This window comes from Equus przewalskii, chromosome 5 (genome assembly GCF_037783145.1).
Source record: "Equus przewalskii isolate Varuska chromosome 5, EquPr2, whole genome shotgun sequence".
Lineage (NCBI taxonomy): Eukaryota > Metazoa > Chordata > Mammalia > Perissodactyla > Equidae > Equus > Equus przewalskii.
Genome location: NC_091835.1, coordinates 37,403,361 through 37,423,568, shown reverse-complemented (window position 1 = coordinate 37,423,568; position 20,208 = coordinate 37,403,361). Strand labels below are relative to the sequence as shown.

General features: G+C 37.6%; 1 protein-coding gene and 2 long non-coding RNA genes across 4 annotated transcripts in view; 1 reads left to right on the top strand and 2 right to left on the bottom strand.

Moving 5' to 3' along the window:
• The window catches only part of LOC103561495 (pregnancy zone protein-like), a 53,595-nt gene extending 33,661 nt beyond the window's left edge, over positions 1-19,934 (top strand). Inside the window, exons 15-36 of one of the 2 annotated variants that reach the window (XM_008536139.2) lie at positions 520-669; positions 2,606-2,770; positions 4,413-4,512; positions 7,081-7,225; positions 7,618-7,846; positions 8,338-8,464; positions 8,659-8,780; positions 8,962-9,013; positions 11,482-11,565; positions 12,127-12,303; positions 12,590-12,677; positions 13,310-13,466; positions 13,847-13,921; positions 14,208-14,385; positions 14,834-15,057; positions 15,917-16,135; positions 16,305-16,435; positions 16,813-16,903; positions 17,507-17,575; positions 17,945-18,047; positions 19,090-19,131; positions 19,764-19,934. In XM_008536139.2, the coding sequence (XP_008534361.1) occupies positions 520-669; positions 2,606-2,770; positions 4,413-4,512; positions 7,081-7,225; positions 7,618-7,846; positions 8,338-8,464; positions 8,659-8,780; positions 8,962-9,013; positions 11,482-11,565; positions 12,127-12,303; positions 12,590-12,677; positions 13,310-13,466; positions 13,847-13,921; positions 14,208-14,385; positions 14,834-15,057; positions 15,917-16,135; positions 16,305-16,435; positions 16,813-16,903; positions 17,507-17,575; positions 17,945-18,047; positions 19,090-19,131; positions 19,764-19,771 (2,736 nt within the window). In that variant the 3' untranslated portion in view covers positions 19,772-19,934. Of the gene's footprint in view, positions 1-519; positions 670-2,605; positions 2,771-4,412; positions 4,513-7,077; positions 7,226-7,617; positions 7,847-8,337; positions 8,465-8,658; positions 8,781-8,961; positions 9,014-11,481; positions 11,566-12,126; positions 12,304-12,589; positions 12,678-13,309; positions 13,467-13,846; positions 13,922-14,207; positions 14,386-14,833; positions 15,058-15,916; positions 16,136-16,304; positions 16,436-16,812; positions 16,904-17,506; positions 17,576-17,944; positions 18,048-19,089; positions 19,132-19,763 lie in introns of both variants that reach the window. The other variant, XM_008536138.2, reaches the window with a different exon arrangement.
• LOC139083520 (uncharacterized) lies at positions 2,320-7,450 on the bottom strand. Its single transcript, XR_011540315.1, has 3 exons — positions 7,050-7,450; positions 5,554-5,624; positions 2,320-2,783 (listed from the first exon to the last, which is right to left on the bottom strand). It is a non-coding gene; the product is annotated as an uncharacterized lncRNA (long non-coding RNA).
• On the bottom strand, positions 14,658-15,972 carry LOC103561494 (uncharacterized). The gene is made up of 2 exons (XR_547454.2): positions 15,881-15,972; positions 14,658-15,072 (listed from the first exon to the last, which is right to left on the bottom strand). It is a non-coding gene; the product is annotated as an uncharacterized lncRNA (long non-coding RNA).
• Positions 19,935-20,208: the final 274 nt, after the last annotated feature.

Sequence of the window (20,208 nt, the reverse complement as noted above, 5' to 3'; positions counted from 1 at the left end):
TCTCAACTCAGGATGCATATTAGATGTTTAATTTTGTAAGAGACTCAATAAATCCCTGATCCTGATAAATTCTACACTGCTTTAGAATGTCAAGTGATTAAGACTGCCAACTGGAGGAGACTTCAACTGGCTGGTCTCAGAGGTGGAGTGTGATTTTTCACAGCACCAGGCAAACTACACACATTCATCACAAAAACACTGCACTGCATGGAAATAGGTCAACTACAGCAAGGTGTATATCATTCTCAGGCAGGATTCTATTTCAATGTGACCAAAACCAATTTATATTTCACCAGTTATATAAGGAGTGGGAAACCTGAGTTAACAAGAACCAGATTTCCAGTTTATTCCAGAGATGGTTAACTGGTAGTCCCTAGGCAGATTCACCTCTTAATCCTGCTCTAAAGTGGATGAAGAGAAAGGAAGTGTAGAAAGGACTAGTCTTAGCCTGGAGTAGAAGAGAATGTTGAGATTGTAATAATTAGAAAATTTTCTGCTATAATCATATCCTCTTTACAGGTAAACTTGAGCTTCTCCTCAGCCCGGAACCTGCCAGCCTCGAACACCACACTGAAGGTCACAGCCACTCCTCACTCCCTGTGTGCCCTCCGTGCAGTAGACCAGAGTGTACTGCTCATGAAGCCTGAAGCCGAGCTGTCACCTCAATCAGTGAGTCCCATTTCAGTCTTGGCTATCAGAAAATGCACACACGATAAGACCATTTTGGGAAGCTGGAGGTTATAATCAGAAAAGAAAAGTTCTTCAGAGTGTCAGGTCTAATGTAGTAAGTTATATATGAGTTAGAATTCAATTCAGTTCCACAAAGACATTGCACAAAGTGCTTTATATGTATCATCTCATTTCATTCTTTGTTAAAGTATTTTCTTAGAGAGGGAGCAGGCTTGCTCCCCACTGCATTCCCCTGTGCCTAGCATACTACTTTATGTATCAAACATGGTCAACACAGTTTTAGTGAATGCATAAATGAATAATAATTCTTTAAGGCAGATATTATTACCTTAACTTTGTGAATGAAGAAAATACAGCTAAAATAGATTAAGCAACTATAGAAAGATCAAGCCAAAAATATATTTTAAAGGTGGAATTTGAACCAACTTTCATCCAATGACACTTCTAACACACTCCATTTCACGTAAGTGAAATGCCAGTCTTTAAGCTTTCCCTAAAATCCAAGCACTCACTCACTAGTTTTAAGTACGAACGAAAGAGAGTATCCATTCAAGCTTGTCTTTTAAAGATGTCCCTTATAATGAAGCACTTTCAAAAAGGGCCTAGAGGTTACGGCCTTCATGGTCCACTTATTTATTTAACAAGGTCTTGCTGCATCTTGACTACAGGAAGAATCATGCTCTGGGAATAGGCGTTCTAATGGTGGACAATCAGATGTGGTCTTTGACCATTTTAGACTTATAGTCTTGTAAGATATTAAAACAAACAACCAACAAAAACATAGAAATATAATAGTTCTAAGTTTTGATTAATATAACAAAAGGAATAAACAGATAAAGAATAAAAGAGTAGAACAATTTCTCATATATGGTTAAGGATGTTTTCCTAGATTGTCAGATAATGGAGGGGCAGAGACAGGCATTACAAAGAATGAAAGCAGCATGCCTGAAGGTCTTGAGGTCAGAATGAGTCTGGAATGTTCTAAAAGGGAAAAAGTAATGTCCTAATACGTAGGGGTGTGAGAAGAGAATGATCGAGGCTGTAGGTGGAATGGAAAGTAAGAAGATCACGACGAGCTCTGCTAAGGCTTGGAGTGGAGTTTGAAGTGGACAGTAAATGCAACGGTAAATCACCGAGGAGTTTTAAGCAGGAGGGCAACAAGACAGATTTATCTGTTAAGAAGATCCTGTTTGCTGCTTGGAGTATGAGAGCAGGAATGAAAGAATGGAAACAGTTAGGAGGTTGTTGGGTTAGCTTAGAAAAGAGATGACAGCAATCAGATTAGGAGGTCCTCATGGAGTCCAGTGTATGGCTAATGGCCTGAACACTATATGACTGAGCAAGCGGCCTTACCCTAGGCTCTGGGCAAAAACTGAACTGCAGTTGATTTATTTCTAGGTTGCTCCTGCATCTAGCTTTTTCTCAAGCTAAACGTGGTCCTAAATTAGTAGACTAAAAAAGAAAAAGAAAAAAACTTGGTAACAATCATATAAAATGGGAAAAGGAAATGGATCAAGTATTTACAGAGGTTATTTCTGGGTGACAGGTTTATGAGCGGTTCTTATTCTCTCATTACTCTTCTCTGTACTGTCCAAATTTTCTGCTTCCTTTTAAAAGCAGACATTTCGCTGGAAGACTTGGGTTTTATTCTTACTCAATCAAAACGGGCTCTGAGACCTCGATCAACCAATTTGATTTCTCTATATATTAATTTCTTTTGTACAACAAGAGGATTAGGATCCATAACCTTTAATATTTCCCCATGATTCTGTGTGTTCTTTTTTATAATGTTGGCATGGAGTGTTAAATGTACACCATGATCTTTTAAATCTCGGATTGAACACTTGAAATTAAAAAAAAAAAAAAAACAGCAGCAACAAACAAGAGTTTCTCCTTTGTTCTCTTGATTTTGCAGGTCTATAATTTGCTGCCAGAGAAGAATCTCTTTAGTGTTAGCTACAGAGGTCCTGCGAATGAAGATGGTCAAAAATGCATCCATGCAGAAGACATAACTCACAACGGAATCATTTACACACCAAAGCAGATCCTGGACGATGACGATGTTTACAGTATCTTTGAGGCAAGTCTTCTTCCTAAAAACATAGCTCAAATTGATTTCCAAGTCTTTGTTAAAGGAGAGAACAAATGAACTTCTAAGCTGTGGAATCTGATCCTGCTCCACCCCCCAAAACAAAGCTATGACTAATAGAAAAATATTGAAACCTTGGAAGCACAGAGAGCTTTGTATACACATAGCTTTTCATTCATGAATTTCTCCAGCACTTTAAATAGCAAGAGGTGTATGTTTAGAGCCTACAGCCACAACCAAGTTGATCCCAAAGCTGGTTACCACCGTCATATTCTCCTCTCAGTGATTCTCAAAGGTTCTAATATGTGAGAAAAACAAAACATTTTCCATAGTGCCTCTGACACCCTTGGAAAGGTGAGTAGCTATTGGCAGCCATTACCTCAGTCATTTGCCCAATAAGCGCATGATGAATGAGTAAATGACTGAATATACAAAGTACAATACTTCAGCCATCACCTTTAGTGCAGTAAAATTTCAGGGAAACTGAAAGTAGCCTTTCATGAAGAAAAGATTTTACAAAACTTGGGGTAGAAATGTTAGCATGCTCTAGGTGTATTAGCTAAAATGTATACCTTTAGGATTAACTATCTCTAGGCAGATTATGATAGGAGAGTTTATCCAGGTTGTGCAATTAAATTTTATCACTGCCAAAAAGGACTAAAAACTCTCATTAACCTTAAGGAATACATACCATTCTTCTGAGAGAGGTCTGCAGGTTGCTGAGAGCAATTTAAACCTCCCCCTTCTGGAGCCTCCAGAATCATAAATCAGTTTGCAGTGGGGGGTAGAAAGAGGACTCTTTAGGTTTATTAGCTAATGGTTTAATCTTTAACACTTATTTCTAACTTCTTTCTCCGTATTCCATATCACTACCACCACTGAGAGCTGTGCCTCCCACAGGGTCCCATGTACTCTGAGATAGAACAGCAAGTAGCGTTTAACTGTGAGTTATATTGAAGAGAGAGAAAGTTGGGAACAGGTGGGCTCTAGGAGTCAGGCTACTGTGGGCATCAGCATGTGTGCACGGATGCAGAGATGCAAGATAGTCAAAAGAAAGTGAGAAAGAAAAGAGGAAAGGGTAACTCACAAAAGGGGTGAATTGAACATAGATATTCAGGGAAAGTCATATTTTCCAACAAAACATAAGCAAGGCAAAGTTTACTAAGACTATGAAGAAAAATCTCCAATATGCAACCTTACAATTTCAAATAAAAAGAAATTTTAAAAAATTACTCTCTGCAATAAAGCCATGAGGAGTACGTGTGTGTGTGTGTGTGTGTGTATATATATATATATGTTATATTTGCTTTCTATGGGGAAAGGAAGGGAAGAAAAACTTCCAAGGCTAAAATACTCAGTTTCTAGAATGCAAAAGATAATTAAAGAGGCATCAGCGTACAGCAGACAAAATTCAGGAATAGGAATCAGAAGTGTGTTCTAATCCCAACTTTCATTCACTAACTGGGTGAACTGGGCTTTTATAAAATAGCTCTCTTCTCTATTGTGGGTAATTTTGATGATGATCCTGTGAGCTATGTGTACAATAATAGCAAAAGTATAATACAAAGGTACGAAGATATTTCAGTCTCAAGATTGGATTGGCAATATGCTTTAATAATTAATTTTCTTCCAGTCTGTAGGATTAAATATTTTTACCAACTCAAAAATCCACAAGCCACGTTTTTGTCAGCTGCCTCATGGATATCCAGCAATGCCTATGCCCTACCTAGGAGGTAAGGGTGAGATTTATTTGTCTGCTAGAATAATAGAAGAAAAATTGATGTTTCACTGGGTTGGGTTGGGATAAATAGCTATTTTTCTAAGTACTGAATGTTGTGACACTGCAGCAACTTCTTGGTAAATTTTCTTCAAATGCCATTTTTCCCCCGAAAAATAGTATTTTTAAAGCAGTTGTTTTTTTCTTTCCCTCTGAAATCAAAATCAACTACTTTTTTGTCATAGCCTTCAACAGTCTTACCACTTCAAATCCTCCTTACCCACTATGGATTCAAAACATAAATTAGTCAGGGTAAGATAGATAATATTGCAGTAACAAATAAGCCCCCACGTCTCAGTGACTAAGCATATAACAGATTATTTTTTTGCTCACACAAAAACTGCTTGTGAGGCCGGTAGCTGTCCAGAACAGCTCCCTACCCATCAGTGAGTCAGAGATATCCATTCTGCTTTCATCTTGTGACTCCCCATCTCCAAGCAATCTTTCAAGATTACTGCCATCGGGAAGAAGGAGTAGGTTTGTACGTGACTTTTACGGCCAGCAGTGAAAATGGCACATCTCAGGTCTGTCCTAACTGCAAGGGAGGCTGAGAAATGTGAAGGATCATATGAATATTGTCTTTGTCGTATTCTTTATCTGGGAATCAAAATGATTTTGACATACTGAACAAAATAGGATGATTCAGCTTTTGGTAGATATGTTACTGGCCTCTGTGTGTTTCAAGTATACCTGGAAGTGAGGAAAAGTTGAAAAGATTCTGAGTCTTCTTTGCTACTGCTATCAGGCCTCCAGAATTTTCTCTCTGCATGCTGGAAGTCTGCTAATTCTGCTCTTTAAAAAGAAATGTGGTGGTGGAAAGCATTCTTTAAAAATAAAATAAACATATTTTAATACGGTAGAAATTATAAGACAAATAAAGTTCTAGTCGAAAACAGAGGGGGGAATAAGAATATTCTCTCAACAGAAACAAAATTCTGTAGAGTGAAAAAGAGCACTGTGCTAAGAGCAAAGAGACATGTTCTCATCATGCTCCTACCTGGTATGACATATGTGACTTTGAAAATTCTCAGACTCATTTAACCTTTTGGAGGCTCAGTTTCTTCATATCTAAAGACAGAATGACAACACCAAGGTCACTGAGGTGTTGTGAACATAAAATGGAAAAATATAATTATGAAAATATATTATGCCATGCAATAGCATATTTTTTGTTTCACAAAACCTGAAAAGCACTATTACTTTATTTTCAGATCTCTGTTAATACCAAATGTATATTTTTTCCAGTCCTAAGAGAAAATATGTTGATGGAATGATCCAGAAAACTTGGAAGCAGAGTATCATCATTACATTTCTCTCCCAAACATTCTGTAAAACTCTTTACAGATTTTGCATTTGATGTGTGTCCCCTATCCTTTCTTTACTTTTCATTTTCAGTTATGCCTTAGTCCTGTCTCTCATTATTTCACAACCAAATTACTTAAAAACCACCCTAATTGACCTTCCTTGCCGCCAATTTTCTCCACTTCTGTCTATTTTATATACTATGAAAGGCATATCACCCTTCAACATTGCTTTTATCATGCCACTTATTTCTCATACATCGTTACTACTTCCAGAATTCATAGAATCGTTGTACTTAAGGTTTTAAAAGAGCATGTCCAATTCTATTATTTTATATCCATCATTTATATATTCTTATGCATTTATGCATATTATCTTTACATATCTTCTGATCTCTGGAGTATCACTTTTTTTAATCAAGTTAACTCCTACCTTAACAGATCTAGTTTATTTGTCCTAATATTCATGTTGTTATATTATATAATTACACTTACTATTTACTCAACTATGTTAAACACACCCCCAAAATAGACATTCTACTCCAGAAGGGTAAGTTTTTCAATAACCCTTTGGAGCAATCCTTCTGACCTCTGTGTGCATACTTGTATAGTCACTTCCTTGGAATGCTTTCCCCATTCTCCGCAGTTTCTCATCCTTCTTCATCAGCTTAAGTTCTACTTTGGTAAAGTCTTTTCTGGCTAATCTAAAGTTCATTTTCTGTCCTTTATTGAGTCTGCTATTTATAACACATACTTTACTATATCCTATTGTTTATGTCTCCCCATCTCATTCACTGCTAAATAAAAAAATCATTCCTGAAATCCTCTTGCTGTAGCCCCCATCCATTCCTCTTGTCTGATTCTTGCTGCAAATGGAGAACACATGAGCATTATTTCAGTGAAAAACAATATTTGGTGTATTGAATTACCATTGATTTTTCTCTTCACTAGTTGAATTATCAGCTTAGAGAGAGCTACATTTGTTTTCATTTCTAGAGGAAAATACATCTACTTCTAGGCTATTTTAAGAAGCAACAGGATTAGCTTTCCTATAGGACAAATAGATAAGTGAGCAAAGTAGCAAGCTGGTAGGTTAAGCTGTTCCAATAATAAACTTTCCCTGAGCAAATGACCTTGTTCTACTTGAGAAACTAGGCAACTATAGGAAATTAATGATAAAAGTTAGGTTCACCTTGGGCCCTGGTGCTGTCTGTCCACAGCAGTTCCACAAGGCTTAGCTCTAGCAAGTGGCGCTGCAGGAGCAGTTTATCCAACGATGATGAGAGAAGAGTTTCCAGCCACGGAAGTGAAAGGGACTGTTCGGAAGTATTTCCCTGAGACCTGGATCTGGGACTTGGTGCCACTCGAGTAAGTTGCGTGTTGCCTAGAATTTAGTTTCGGAGAAGATTTGAATCCTCCTCTGTGATTCTGGTATCATCCTTGGTTCCTATTCCTTTCAGTTCTGCTCCACTCCTTTCTAGTAAATATTTGGGTTCATAGCTCATTTTTCTCACAGCTGAACATTGTAAATTTTTTTTCTGATTTGGTCCTGAGATACCTAAAATAATAGAGAGCAGAAAGCTACTCTTGCCCCTAAAAAGAAAAGAACAACTTTCAGAGACCTCACTAGGACTGTCAAACCTTATATCAAAATTCACATGAATACGCTAGGTTAGTAAGTTATCATGTTCTGGGATCAGCTATAGTGCGTGCTAACAATGGAGATTCATTCACTTTCCTCCTCTTTTTCCCTTCTCTAGTTCATCAGGTGGAAGTGAGTTGGCAAAGCAGGTTCCTGACACCATCACGGAGTGGAAGGCCAACGCACTCTGCTTGTCCAAAACTACGGGGCTTGGCCTCTCCCCCATCATCTCTCTTCAAGTCTTCCAGCCGTTCTTCCTGGAACTCACTCTCCCCTACTCTGTGGTGCGAGGAGAAGACTTTATACTCAAAGCCACTGTGTTCAACTATTTGTTCCACTGCATTCGGGTAAGGGCACTTCTCTGGAATTAAGTGAAAATGGAAGGAAGGAACACAATCGCCACTCATTATCTAGGTTTCCTAGGTAATTTCCTAGTAAATCATAATTGTATATAATGTAGCCTAATTTTACAGTGGAATAGGTACTAAGAGCAAAATTACCTGACAGGTCCAAGGTGGTAAGGTTATATTCATTCAGGACTCTATATTGTCAGTGTATTCCTAAACTCAGCCATTATTTCTACCTGATTACTTAATTTTTTACTCTGACTAAAGAAAATATCTCTTCCTTGTGTTGGCACAAGCCTAAATCCTAGGCATTTTTCCTAATTCCCTTATTGCAAACATCTAAACTGTGAAATATTTGAAGAAATTACCTTGTTTGAACAATTTCACAAACCCTCTCAATTAGCATGCATTGGCCCTTTATGCTTCGTTCCCCTATTGCTGACCTTCTGCCTGTGTTCTTTCTTAAACTTGTGGGCCGGTATGGGGGACAGGTCAGTGTGCAGCTGGATATCTCTCCTGCCTTCTCGGCTGTCCCAGTAGAGAAGAATGAAGACTCTCACTGTGTCTGTGGAAATGGGCAGAAAACTGTGTCCTGGGCTGTGACCCCAAAGTCACCGGGTAAGTGGTAAAGTTGTTGACAAATCCTACTTCTGACAAGACCACAGCTTTCCACTGTGACCCAGACACATGCTTTTTCTCCTCCTTTAACAATGATTGATTGAAAAAAAGCCATTATATATATTAGGAAAACTTAAAAAGAAACCATTCAATATAGAATCACTGTTTAACCCCTTAAGAATCTTATTCCTCAGGAAAGGTGAATTTCACAGCTACCGCAGAAGCCCTGCGATCTCAGGAATTGTGTGGCAATGAGGTGCCTGAAGTCCCAGCATTTGGACAGAAGGACACCGTGGTCAAGCCCTTACTAGTTGAGGTATGTAAGTGTATAGCATTATCCAATATTTATGAGACAGTGACATTTCATCCCAAGAATGTGGGCGTATCCGCAACTCAATTTTTCACCAACATTTTCTCTTCTATTTTAAAGTGATTTATTTTTCTCCTATACATTCAATATCACTTTACTTTTTGATTTTTTTTCTTTCAATACAAAGCTTGAAGGAATAGAAAAGGAGGAAACTTTCAACACACTCCTCTGTGCATCAGGTAAGAGTCAAAAATAGACAAAGTTTTCACTTTAAGCCACTTGCCAAAGTATATAGTTGTAGAATGCCCTTTAGGGTGTGTTTTCGCCTGGAAAAAAAAATTAGCATACTCTCCTATGAGCAAATCTAAGGAAATTTGATGAAGAACAATCTTTTCCTGATGAAGGCGTAGAGAAGCTAAAAGACTTATCTAAAATCTCTTGGCTAATAATGAGAACGAAAGCTACAACCATAGTTTTCAAATACATCTGTGTTTTCCAAACTTCTTCCTAAACAATTTTCAAAATATTGAAATATCTGTGTGGTACTAGTACTATTTATTATTCAATTAATAATTGAAAAGTACTCGTGTTTTTATTTAAACAAGTTATTTTAAAAAGAACTTAAGGTTGCTCACATTTTTGGAAACCAGTATTTTACTAATGCCATTAATACAATCATATAAAATTATCATTAAAATATTCAACTCTGCACCATCTAGAATCATCTTGAGGACAATGCTCAGTGTGCAGATCTCTTCTCTTCTCTATACAGTCATGAGCCACATAAGGACGTTTCAGTCAACAACAGACCACATAATATGAGTGTGGTCCCATAAGATTAGTGCCATACAGCCTAGGTGTGCAGTAGGCTATACCATCTAAGTTTGTGTAAGTACATTCTGTGATGCTCACACAATGACGAAATTGCCTAAAGGCACATTTCTCAGAATGTATTCCTGCTATTAAGCGACACGTGACTGTATAAGCATCCTTTGATGATCTCATCTAGACACAGAACTTTAATAACAACTTTGTACTGGAGACCACAAAATTTACATCTTTGGTCCACACCTCTTTCCTGAACTCAGACTCCTGTGTTCAGCTGCCCACTTAGCATCTCCACCTACAGGCCTGTAGGTCTAACAGGCATCTCAGAACCAGCATGTTCAAAACTGAACCTCTGCTGGTCCCACAAACCTGCTCCTTCTACAAATTTTTCCATCTCAGATGATGAAAATTCTATTCTTCTACTTGCTGGAGATAAAAATTTTGGCATCATTCTTTATTATGTACTTTCTCTTACACTCCACACCCAATCCATTCTCTAATCTAGTTGGCTCCACCTGTAAATTACATGCAGAATCTTCCCACTTCTCACCATGTCTACTTCTACTCTAGTCCTTTCTCTCCTGAAAGGTTATTGAGAGAATAGAACTTATTCTAGTCCTATTCTCTCAATAACCTTCTGACCAGTCTCCTGATCATCATCACTGGTTCCCCTACAGCAAGAGGAATCATTTAGAGCATAGTTCAGATCATGACCCACCTCTGTTCAAACCTTCCAAGAGTTTCGCATATTCCTCAAAGTTAAAGCCTACCTCACTAATGTCACCTACAAACCCTCACAACCCCATGACTTTGTCTCCTATTACTCTCTCCCTCCCTCACCATGCCCTGGCCACATTGGCTTCCTAATCTGCTCTTGGAACATAACCATCATGCTCTAATCTCTGGAATATTTTAACTTTTTGTTCTTTTTTCGTGGAGATCTTTTCCCCCAATATCTATAAATCTTACTCCATGTCTTGCTTAAATTCTCCTGTCACCTCTGAATTTTTTTCAATGAGTTTTTTAGTAGGGAGCCCCCTCCCCACACCCTGCACTTTCTAATGTCCTAAGACACTTGCCTTGTCTTACTAGCTCACCCATATAAACACTTACTCTGCTTTAATTTTCTCTATGGAAGTTACAAACATCTATCATATTAAATATTTATTTATCTTGTTACTTCCACTAAAATGAAAACTCCAGGAAGTCAGAAAATTTGCTTTGAAAATTGCTATGTCATTGCACTTAAAACAGAACCTGGTACATGGCATGCACATAATACATATTTATTGAATGAATGTGATTTTTTAATTTTTCTGCTGAGGAAGATTCACCCTGAGCTAACATCTGTTGCCAATCTTCCTCTTTTTGCTTGAGGAAGATTCCCCCTGAACTAACATCCACGCCAGTCTTCCTCTGTTTTGTATGTGGGTTGCCACCACAGCATGGCTGCCAACAAGTGGCGTAGATCTGTGCCTGGGAACCAAACCCAGGCCACTGAAGCAGAACATGTCCAACTTAACCACTATGCCACGGGGCTGGCCCCTGAATGAATGCAATTTATTAAAAAAACACTAACAATAATAAAAATTAACATAAACAATGAAGAGAAAGAAATAAGCATACATCAGGTATATGCTTATAAGGAAATGTATAGAAATTAAGTACAAATATATATGATTAACATGAACTTCACTGTGAGATGAGTCATGGCTTTAGGAGAAACTTGGATTGCATCAAAGAAATTATATAATGACCAAAAGAAATGAGAGGTTGGATCTTGATCATATAGAGGAAAAAAATTTCAAACAAAAATAGAATATTTCTCTCATTTTTTCCCTCCTTTATATATATATATATATTTGTCTTCTTTCATTAGAAACTGGAGTACCTGAAAAGTTGTCACTAAAAGTTCCTTCAGATGTGGTTAAAGGATCTGCCAGGGCAACATATTCGGTTTTGGGTGAGTCTCTCAGCCCAAGAGAAGTAGCTCTCCATCTCCATAATTCTCCTAGTGCATGGAGCTTCACCACCCATGGTTAATGAAGGCACTGACTCTAAGCATTGGATTGAGAGAAAGAGCACTAAGCTAAGGATTGCATTGTGTATTAGTCGGAAAGGGGGTTGAATAGATGTTGTGTTACATATTATACCTTGATACCCTCCAAAAAGTTAGAAGGGTCACCTCTCTGTGCCCTCATCTTCAAGAGATTGACTGGGTGGTGATGTTTCCTAATAGATTTGAAAATAGGTGATTTTTACCAGACATGTGGCTCATCAGAAAAGATTCAGTTTTTTCCTGCCATTCAGTTTTTTCCCTGTTTTTTCCATGCTTAAACCACCTACTTTACTTTTCCCACTTTTCTCTTTTCTTTCTATTTCTTGTTTTTCTTCACCTCTTATGCTTTCTTATCCTCTCCTCCATAAGCGACTTGACCTCCCACTTAGCTAGTAATCTGTCTTCTTATCCCAGCATAAACCAGCTCTGAGGTCCTCTGATTTTTTTATATCTTTCATTCCCCAGGTGATATACTAGGCTCTGCCATGCAAAATCTTCAGAATCTTCTCCAGATGCCCTATGGGTGTGGAGAGCAGAATATGGTCCTTTTTGTCCCTAATATTTATGTTCTGAACTATCTGAGTGAGACACAACAGCTGACCGAGAAGATCAAGTCCAAAGCCATCAGCCACCTTATCAGTGGTGAGAGATTACCCCAAAAGGAAAAACTTTAAGTGATTCCCTAAATATCTCCTTCAGTGAATTTAAATCAGCATCCCATTGGGTAAGATTTAACAATAATTGTTGCTGTGATATCCAATAAAATGTCCCCCTAAACAATCAGAAATTCAATGGCATCATCAAGTCTTGGAGACATCTTAATAAAATAGTAGCTTCCCTATGATTCCTCAACAAATTTTGAGCAAAAGACAGATTAATTCTCCAATGTCTCTGCAATGTTGTATATCTATGAAAACTTCCTTTTCAGGGTACCAAAGACAGTTGAATTATAAGCACAGTGATGGTTCATACAGCACTTTTGGAGACCATGATGGCAGAAGTCAGGGAAACACTTGGTAAGATAATTATTTCCATATACTCCCTGCAAATCCATGATATTTCAGAATTCTGGATGTAGCTATTCTCTGATACCTGAAGTTCTTTCATGGGAATTTGTTATCCTTTAAAAACCCAGATGTGTGTCATCACTGCTAGGTGATCTCACCATTCCATCTATGAAAGCTCACCTGCTCTGATAGCTCTGTAGATAGCAGTAAAATAAGGATCCCTCAAAACAGAAACATAAGGCAGAAAGTGTCATAATGTGAAAGGATAGAAGAAGCTTCTACACTGTGCATTAAGAGAGGAGAAGAGGGAAAGGACAGGAAGAGACTGTGATGCAGTAAAATCACTCAGAAAATGGCACTTTGGTGGGGAGGCTTGGAGGCGCCAAGAAACATTCCATGAGAAAAAAAGGGGAAGAGAATCAACTCTAGAGAAACAATAAAGTTCAGAGATTTTAAAACAAGAGATTTAGATATTTGCTGGACAAACGAGAATATTCAGTATTCAAATATCATTTTCTCACAAACTCCCCCCAACAGTTTCTTCCACTGAACTGTGAAGACCAATGTCTGGAGGTAATTGCACAAACTGAGCCTTGAAAGTGAGATGGTCCTCATGTCTCAGTCTCTTCTTTGTTGGACAGGCTCACTGCATTTGTGCTCAAGTCCTTTGCTCAAGCCCGGTCATACATCTATGTGGAAGACTCACACATCACAAATTCCCTCACCTGGCTCTCACAGAAGCAAAAGGAAAATGGTTGTTTCCAAAGCTCTGGATTACTGCTTAACAACGCTATCAAGGTGATGCCTTTAATTTTGTTCAGGTCCCTGAATATAGTCATATGTAGGAGCAATTATGCTAATATTGATTCCTCAAGTCCTGGTGACACAGCTTTGAAGAAGGGTGGTAGACTCTAAAGCTTCTAAAATCTGGTAATGAATGAGCAGTTTTTTATTGAATGAAAATAGTGTGCAAAAACCACAATATATTAATAAAAGCGAGGGAAAGTGATTTGGGAAAGATTCGGGAATTTTAGAGTAGAGGAGGAAGAGGGAAATCAATAATATTGCACAAGAAAAGGTGCTTTCTAGTGAAGATGCCCTGGGGGAAAAGTAGAGCTGGATGACGCTGGTTAATGAATAGTGGGTTGTTTGAGCATCTCTGCTTTTGATCCTTACAGGGTGGGGTAGATGATGAGGTGACACTCTCGGCCTACATCACCATTGCTCTGCTGGAGATGCCACTGCCTGTCACTGTATGTTCTAGCATATTGCCTGTACTTCCTTCACAAATGTAAGGAATAAAAATGATAGAACTATGAATCTCTGAGCAAAGTGAATTGTGGTTTTCATATTTAATTTTGGTATATTTCACCAGACCATAAAGGACTAGATCCTTTTGGAAACTGCAGAGGAGATTATTTTCTGGTGAGAACTGTAATGTTGCACAGGCTGATTGGGGCTTTTAATTTGGGATTAGCCTGGAGACAGTTCACTAGCCTGGTTCTGCTATTTTAAGCTCTCCTTTCATCTTCTTCACAGCATCAAGTTGTCCGCAATGCTCTATTCTGCCTGGAAAATGCCTGGAGATCCACCTCAGAGGCCCAAGGAAGTCTTGTCTATATCAAGGCATTATTGGCTTATGCCTTTGCCCTAGCAGGAAACCAGGCCAAGAGAAGTGAGCTGCTTGAATCACTAGACAAAGAGGCTGTAAAAGAAGGTAAGAGCTACTGCTGAAAAATTTACTTCCAAAAATCAGCAGTGATCAAAAGAAGAGAGGACTTATTAAACTCACACCTATCATGCTTATATTATATTATACTATATCATATTATATTATTATAATGATGATAAGAATAATTATCATTGATCTAACACTTAAATTCTCTAGGTAACATGGATCATTTTGTCAGTTCACACATTATAGACTCTAGACAGCCCAACTTCTAATATCACACAAGTAGTATGTAATAGACACAAAGACACATGTAATTTACTAGAGCCTTAATTTACTTTCTTGGTTAAAATTTGCTTGACTGGTGACTACTCAATACTGTTACTTCATTTACATCATTTCACCAGGTGAGCTCTAATTATAAGGATCATTCATGAATTAGGTTTTGAAACCTTTATCCAAGCTTAAGATCTTATCCTTTCCCATTTCAAAGAGGACTCAATCCACTGGCAACGTCCTGGGAAATTTCAAGAAGCTAAGGAACTCTATTATCAACCCCGGGCTCCTTCTGCTGAAGTGGAGATGACATCTTACTTGCTCCTTGCCTATCTTACTGCCCAGCCTGCCCCATCTTCAGAAGACCTGTCTGTGGCCTCACGTATTGTGAAATGGATCACCAAGCAACAAAATCCCAATGGGGGCTTCTCTTCCACTCAGGTCTGTGGAGAAACTCTAGGAAGAAAAATTAATACATTAATACATATGCAGACGCAACCATATTCTAGGAGTTGAATAATTGAACAGTATTTCTAATTCATACTTTCTCCATTTCTCCATCGCTAGAAAGGTTCTAGCTTCTTTATCTATGAATTATTGCTCTGTGCTCTGTACAGTCTCTTATATCTTCTCTCCTTAGTGGACCCTCAACTGCAAAGTAGATTAATCTTCCTAAAGCAATGTTTTCATAAGATTATTTCCCCGATAAAGTAAATCTTTCATACAAAGACTAAAATTATCTAATATTTTACCCAAAATATTTTCTCTCTCCAGTAAACATGAATACTCCTATCTAATTAGGCTGATCACTTCACTTTTTCTGGAACTGGCTCACTCCCTTTTCTATGTCTTTGTTTGTAACATTTCCCACCCAGTACTCCTTGATACTTCTCTTCTGTCTATATAAACTTTTCTCATTATTCAGAGATATTATTTCTGACTTTCTTTAAAGTCTTCTCTTACTATTCTAGCTCCAATTTCTTCTCCCTTCTCTGATTTCTTACAACAAATATGGTTATATAAATTTATAAATCATTGAAATAGCTTCTACTTTATGTCAAATATTTGAGTTTTATTTCCGTATGTATATTGTAAACTACTTAAATGAGAAAATTTCATTTCTCCCTAAAGTACCTAGAATAGTTTATGATAAGTAACCAAGTCTGAGCTGAATTGAAGTTCAGTTAATGAACTGTGTTTATGACTCAATAACTCAGAGAGAGAGTAGTATTGATATGGTTTACATCCAGTATGATTTTGTTACCTTTCTCTCCTGTGTTTCTGGTCCCATCTTTTTCAGGATACAGTGGTAGCTCTCCAAGCCCTCTCCAAATATGGAGCAGCAACTTTCACTAAAAGGGAGAAAGAAGCTATAGTCACTGTCAAGTCTTCAAGGACTTTCTCTGAAGAATTCCAAGTAGATGATACCAATCGCCTATTGCTGCAGGAGGTCGAGTTGCCAGAGATTCCAGGAGAGTACAGTACAACAGTGTCAGGGTCAGGATGTGTATACCTCCAGGTGAGACTGCCAGAGCTTAGGGGATGCTGTAAATGGGAGAAAAAGTCTCAAGAATTAGATTTGAATTTCAAAATAGAAAATGAAATATGTGCTAAAGAGAGGTATGAATATCTAGAAGAGATAGACTATTTGAGTACAAAGATAAAGAATGTTTTTAAATTTGTTTTAGACATCCCTGAGATATAACATCCTGCCCAAGAAAGAAGGAAAAGTTCCCTTCACCTTGAAGGTTGATCCTCTCGCTAAGAATTGTGATGGCATAGATGTTCACAGGAAATTCCAGATTCATATCAACATTAGGTAAATCCTAAATCACTGCCAGACCTTTTGTAGAACTTGGCAAAATTGATTTTTTTTGTGTGGGAGAACTTCATTGTCCAAAGTCACACATAAAGATTATGGAATTCTTGCAATGTTTATTAACAAGCAAATCTTCTTCGCTGTTACTAAAAAAGGCTTAACATTGAGAACATGATGTTGCCATACCCACAGAGTGTAAGTTCGTAATGATGGGTTTTCCAAACAACCATGGCAGAAGCAAATAGAGTAGATGGAGAAGGTAAGTGGTAGTTAGGGATAGGGAACACTAGAAATAAAAGAGTAGGGGAGACTTCTGTCTTGAATGAATTCCAAAGAATTTTGTGTGAATGCCTTGTCCCTATGCCTTGACTTCATAGTTATACTGGGGAACGACCCAGCTCCAACATGGTCATTGTTGATGTGAAGATGGTATCAGGCTTCATTCCTGTGAAAACATCAGTGAAAAAGGTAACCCTAAATCCCTTGCAGACAGCAAAGTCATGATAAGTGCTGAAATTTATGCTTGTCAATTTTATTTTGTTGATTCAGTTTCCAAGAGGTTTACTCCCTCAAACTTGCTTCTCTAGAGTTTCCATCATTTTAACAGTGGGTATCATTGTTATATGGTCTCAAATATAAGACATAAGTCATAAACATGGTTAATAATGTTCCAGCAGGCCCTGAGGCATCTAGGTATGTGGAGTGGTACTGAATTATCTTCCAACTATATATAAAAAGAAAAAGGGATAATATATCATATATACGTGTATATGCAGACACATATATTGTGATATATGTGAGATATATATATGATATATTCTCCCCTTTATTATACATATATAGTGGGAAGATAATTCTGTGTGTGTGCATATATATATATATAGGGGGACTTAATAAATATTACTATTATTATTGTTATCATTATTTCTATTATTACCATTATTCTTGAAGAAATCAAAATTAGCAGTTTTCATGTTTCTGAGCAGCCACTTAGATCATAAATACCTGAAAACTGCTCTCAGTCTGAAATTTCCTCATCCCGTGTCTCTGGCTTATCCTTTTGGTCCACAGCTCCAAGAAAGGCCTCAGATTCAAAGGACTGAAGTGAGCACCAACCATGTCCTGATCTACTTTGAAGAGGTAAGATTCTCTGTGACTGCTAGATCTGGGAGAACCACTAGAGGTTCTGACAAACCAATCCAGATTCCAAATAGTGTTTTTCACATACACAGGTAAGGGAGGAGAAAATAGTTACAGAGGAAAATGGAATCTGGACAGGTCAGCAAGGCTCAGTTTAGTACATCTGACTGTCTATAAAATCATCTTTTTGTCCCTCTTTTATCTGTCATTGAGTGTGTCATGCAGATCCAAAAATGTCCCATTCTTTCCATAGGTTTTGGTACAGATGGGTAGCACAACTACAGGGTTTAATAATATCTTAAGAAGAGAGGATGGTAACTGATAACTAAGTTAATCTTTGATTCCAATTCAGTTTTCTTGTCTCTCCAGCTAACCAATCAAACCCTGAGTTTCGCCTTCTCAGTGGAACAATGCATCCAAATAAAGAATTTAAAGCCAGCTACTGTAAAAGCCTATGATTATTATGAGACAGGTGAGTGAGATTCAGACATGCTGAGCTTTGAAAGGAAAAAACAACTAAACTGGTAAAAGGTCACCTTAACTAAAACAAAACTCCACGGTCTTTCACTGGAAGAAAAACTGAGTTTATGGTCACCAGATGATCATGTTCCTGTATATTAACCTCTCATCTGCCCCCTAAACAAGTCTTAGAGCTAGTCTTATAAATTGATCATAAAGCAATAAGGGGATTAATTATTTGTAAATTCCCATATAAAACTGATCTGGACTAAATTATTTCAGAAAAATAATAAGAGTAACAATAACTGAAGAAACACATCTTGGTACTGATGTGTGATATGAGACCTAAAATTTGATCTATATTTTTTTGTGATATATCAGGAAATTCTTCCATTTGCCCATGACTTTGAACTAAATCTTTCCAGCATCACAGCATGCTGGCAGTGGTAAAACTTTACTCCTTCTTACGTTAAAGAAAGGTTCAGAGAGGAAGGTACTACTCCAACAAGAAAAACACAGCTGTGGAAAAGGGCTCTACAGCGTCCTATAGAAAGACACAGTTTTCCATCTGTAAAACCTGCCCTCAATTCTGTATCCAAGCCCAATCTTCTCCTTTTTTTTTTTTTTTTTTTTTGAGGAAGTTTAGCCCTGAGCTAACTACTGCCAGTCCTCCTATTTTTGCTGAGGAAGTCTGGTCCTGAGCTAACATCATACCCATCTTCCTCTACTTTATATGTGGGATGCCTACCACAGCATGGTATGCCAAGCCGTGCCATGTCTGCACCCGGGATCCGAACCGGCGAACCCTGGGCCGCTGAGAAGCAGAATATGCGAATTTAACCGCTGCGCCACCAGGCCAGCCCCTAAGCCCAATCTTCTCTTACTCCCCTCCCACCAATCCCAAATGGCTTAGTACAGAAATAAGTTGTTTTATTGGCTCCATAACTGTGCTTCATACATTTTTTCTTAGCCTACACAGCTTATTTACAACTGACTGCTTGTGTGCTTGTTACTGAATGTCTTTGCTCTTCTATGTCATTATTTTTGCGTTTCAGAGGAATTCACCATTGAAGAGTACAGTGATCCCTGCCTTGCTGGTAAAGTATAAACAGGAAAATCTATTGCCTATGTAAAGGAAATAAATAAACATCTGTTGTCTGCATAAAGCAGAGTCTTGAGTATATCTCTAGCATATTATAAAACTTCCTTGTGTATCATTTATGAATTAAACTATTTCAAATGTATTATAGAATTTCTCAGTAGAAAAAAATCCAAATAAAGTATAATTATTGGTGTCTAGGATGACTTGTTTGAAGATGAACCTAGGAATTTGCCACGTATAAAAACTAACTCACATAATATTTACTTTACATTCTATACCCAAAGGTGACATATTTACCACCCATGACCTTTCTAGGGTGTTTCTAAACTTATACTACTTAAAGTCAGGAAACTCTTCACTATAATTATCCATATACACAGCATGAGAGATGTAATCTATAAGACCTGCCTTTAGGCTGGTTGACAGTGTTCATCTTTGATATATAACACTTGCTGTGAGGAACTTCAGTTCTTCACTTTAAAACAAGAAAAAAACTGAGATCAGCCCTATCATTTAAAATAACTAAAATATATTAGATTCAAATATTTATATTTGAAATATGAAAAATTATTCCTTTAGTAGATCACAGAATTTCCCTAATATTTCCACCTTTTCTTCTGCTGTTAGGAATCTGAACATAGGAATGCTTGAACATGGAAACTTATGGACCTCATCAGATGAACTCCTCTGGAAATGAAGAACAAAAACTTATCAAGAGAGAAGACAGTGGGAGAAAGAAGGGACAGGAACTGAAAATACATAAAATTTTTATGTTGAATAAAGTTATAACATTTACAACTCTTTTTCTTTATTTCTTTGTCAGTGTTGCATTTTCCTTCCAAACAATGTGTCTATTCTCCATAGTATTTTTAAAAACACTAAAAAAACTATACAAAGAGGTGCACTCAAAAACGCTATAAATAAATAAAAGTGGAATTCAAAAAAATGTTCAAGTAACCTGCAAGAAGGTAGGGAAATGAAAACAACGTTTCCAAATATTGGGAACAACCAAAATGTCCAACGATAGGTGAATGGTTTCGACTGACTGTGGTACATCCATACCATGGAGTAC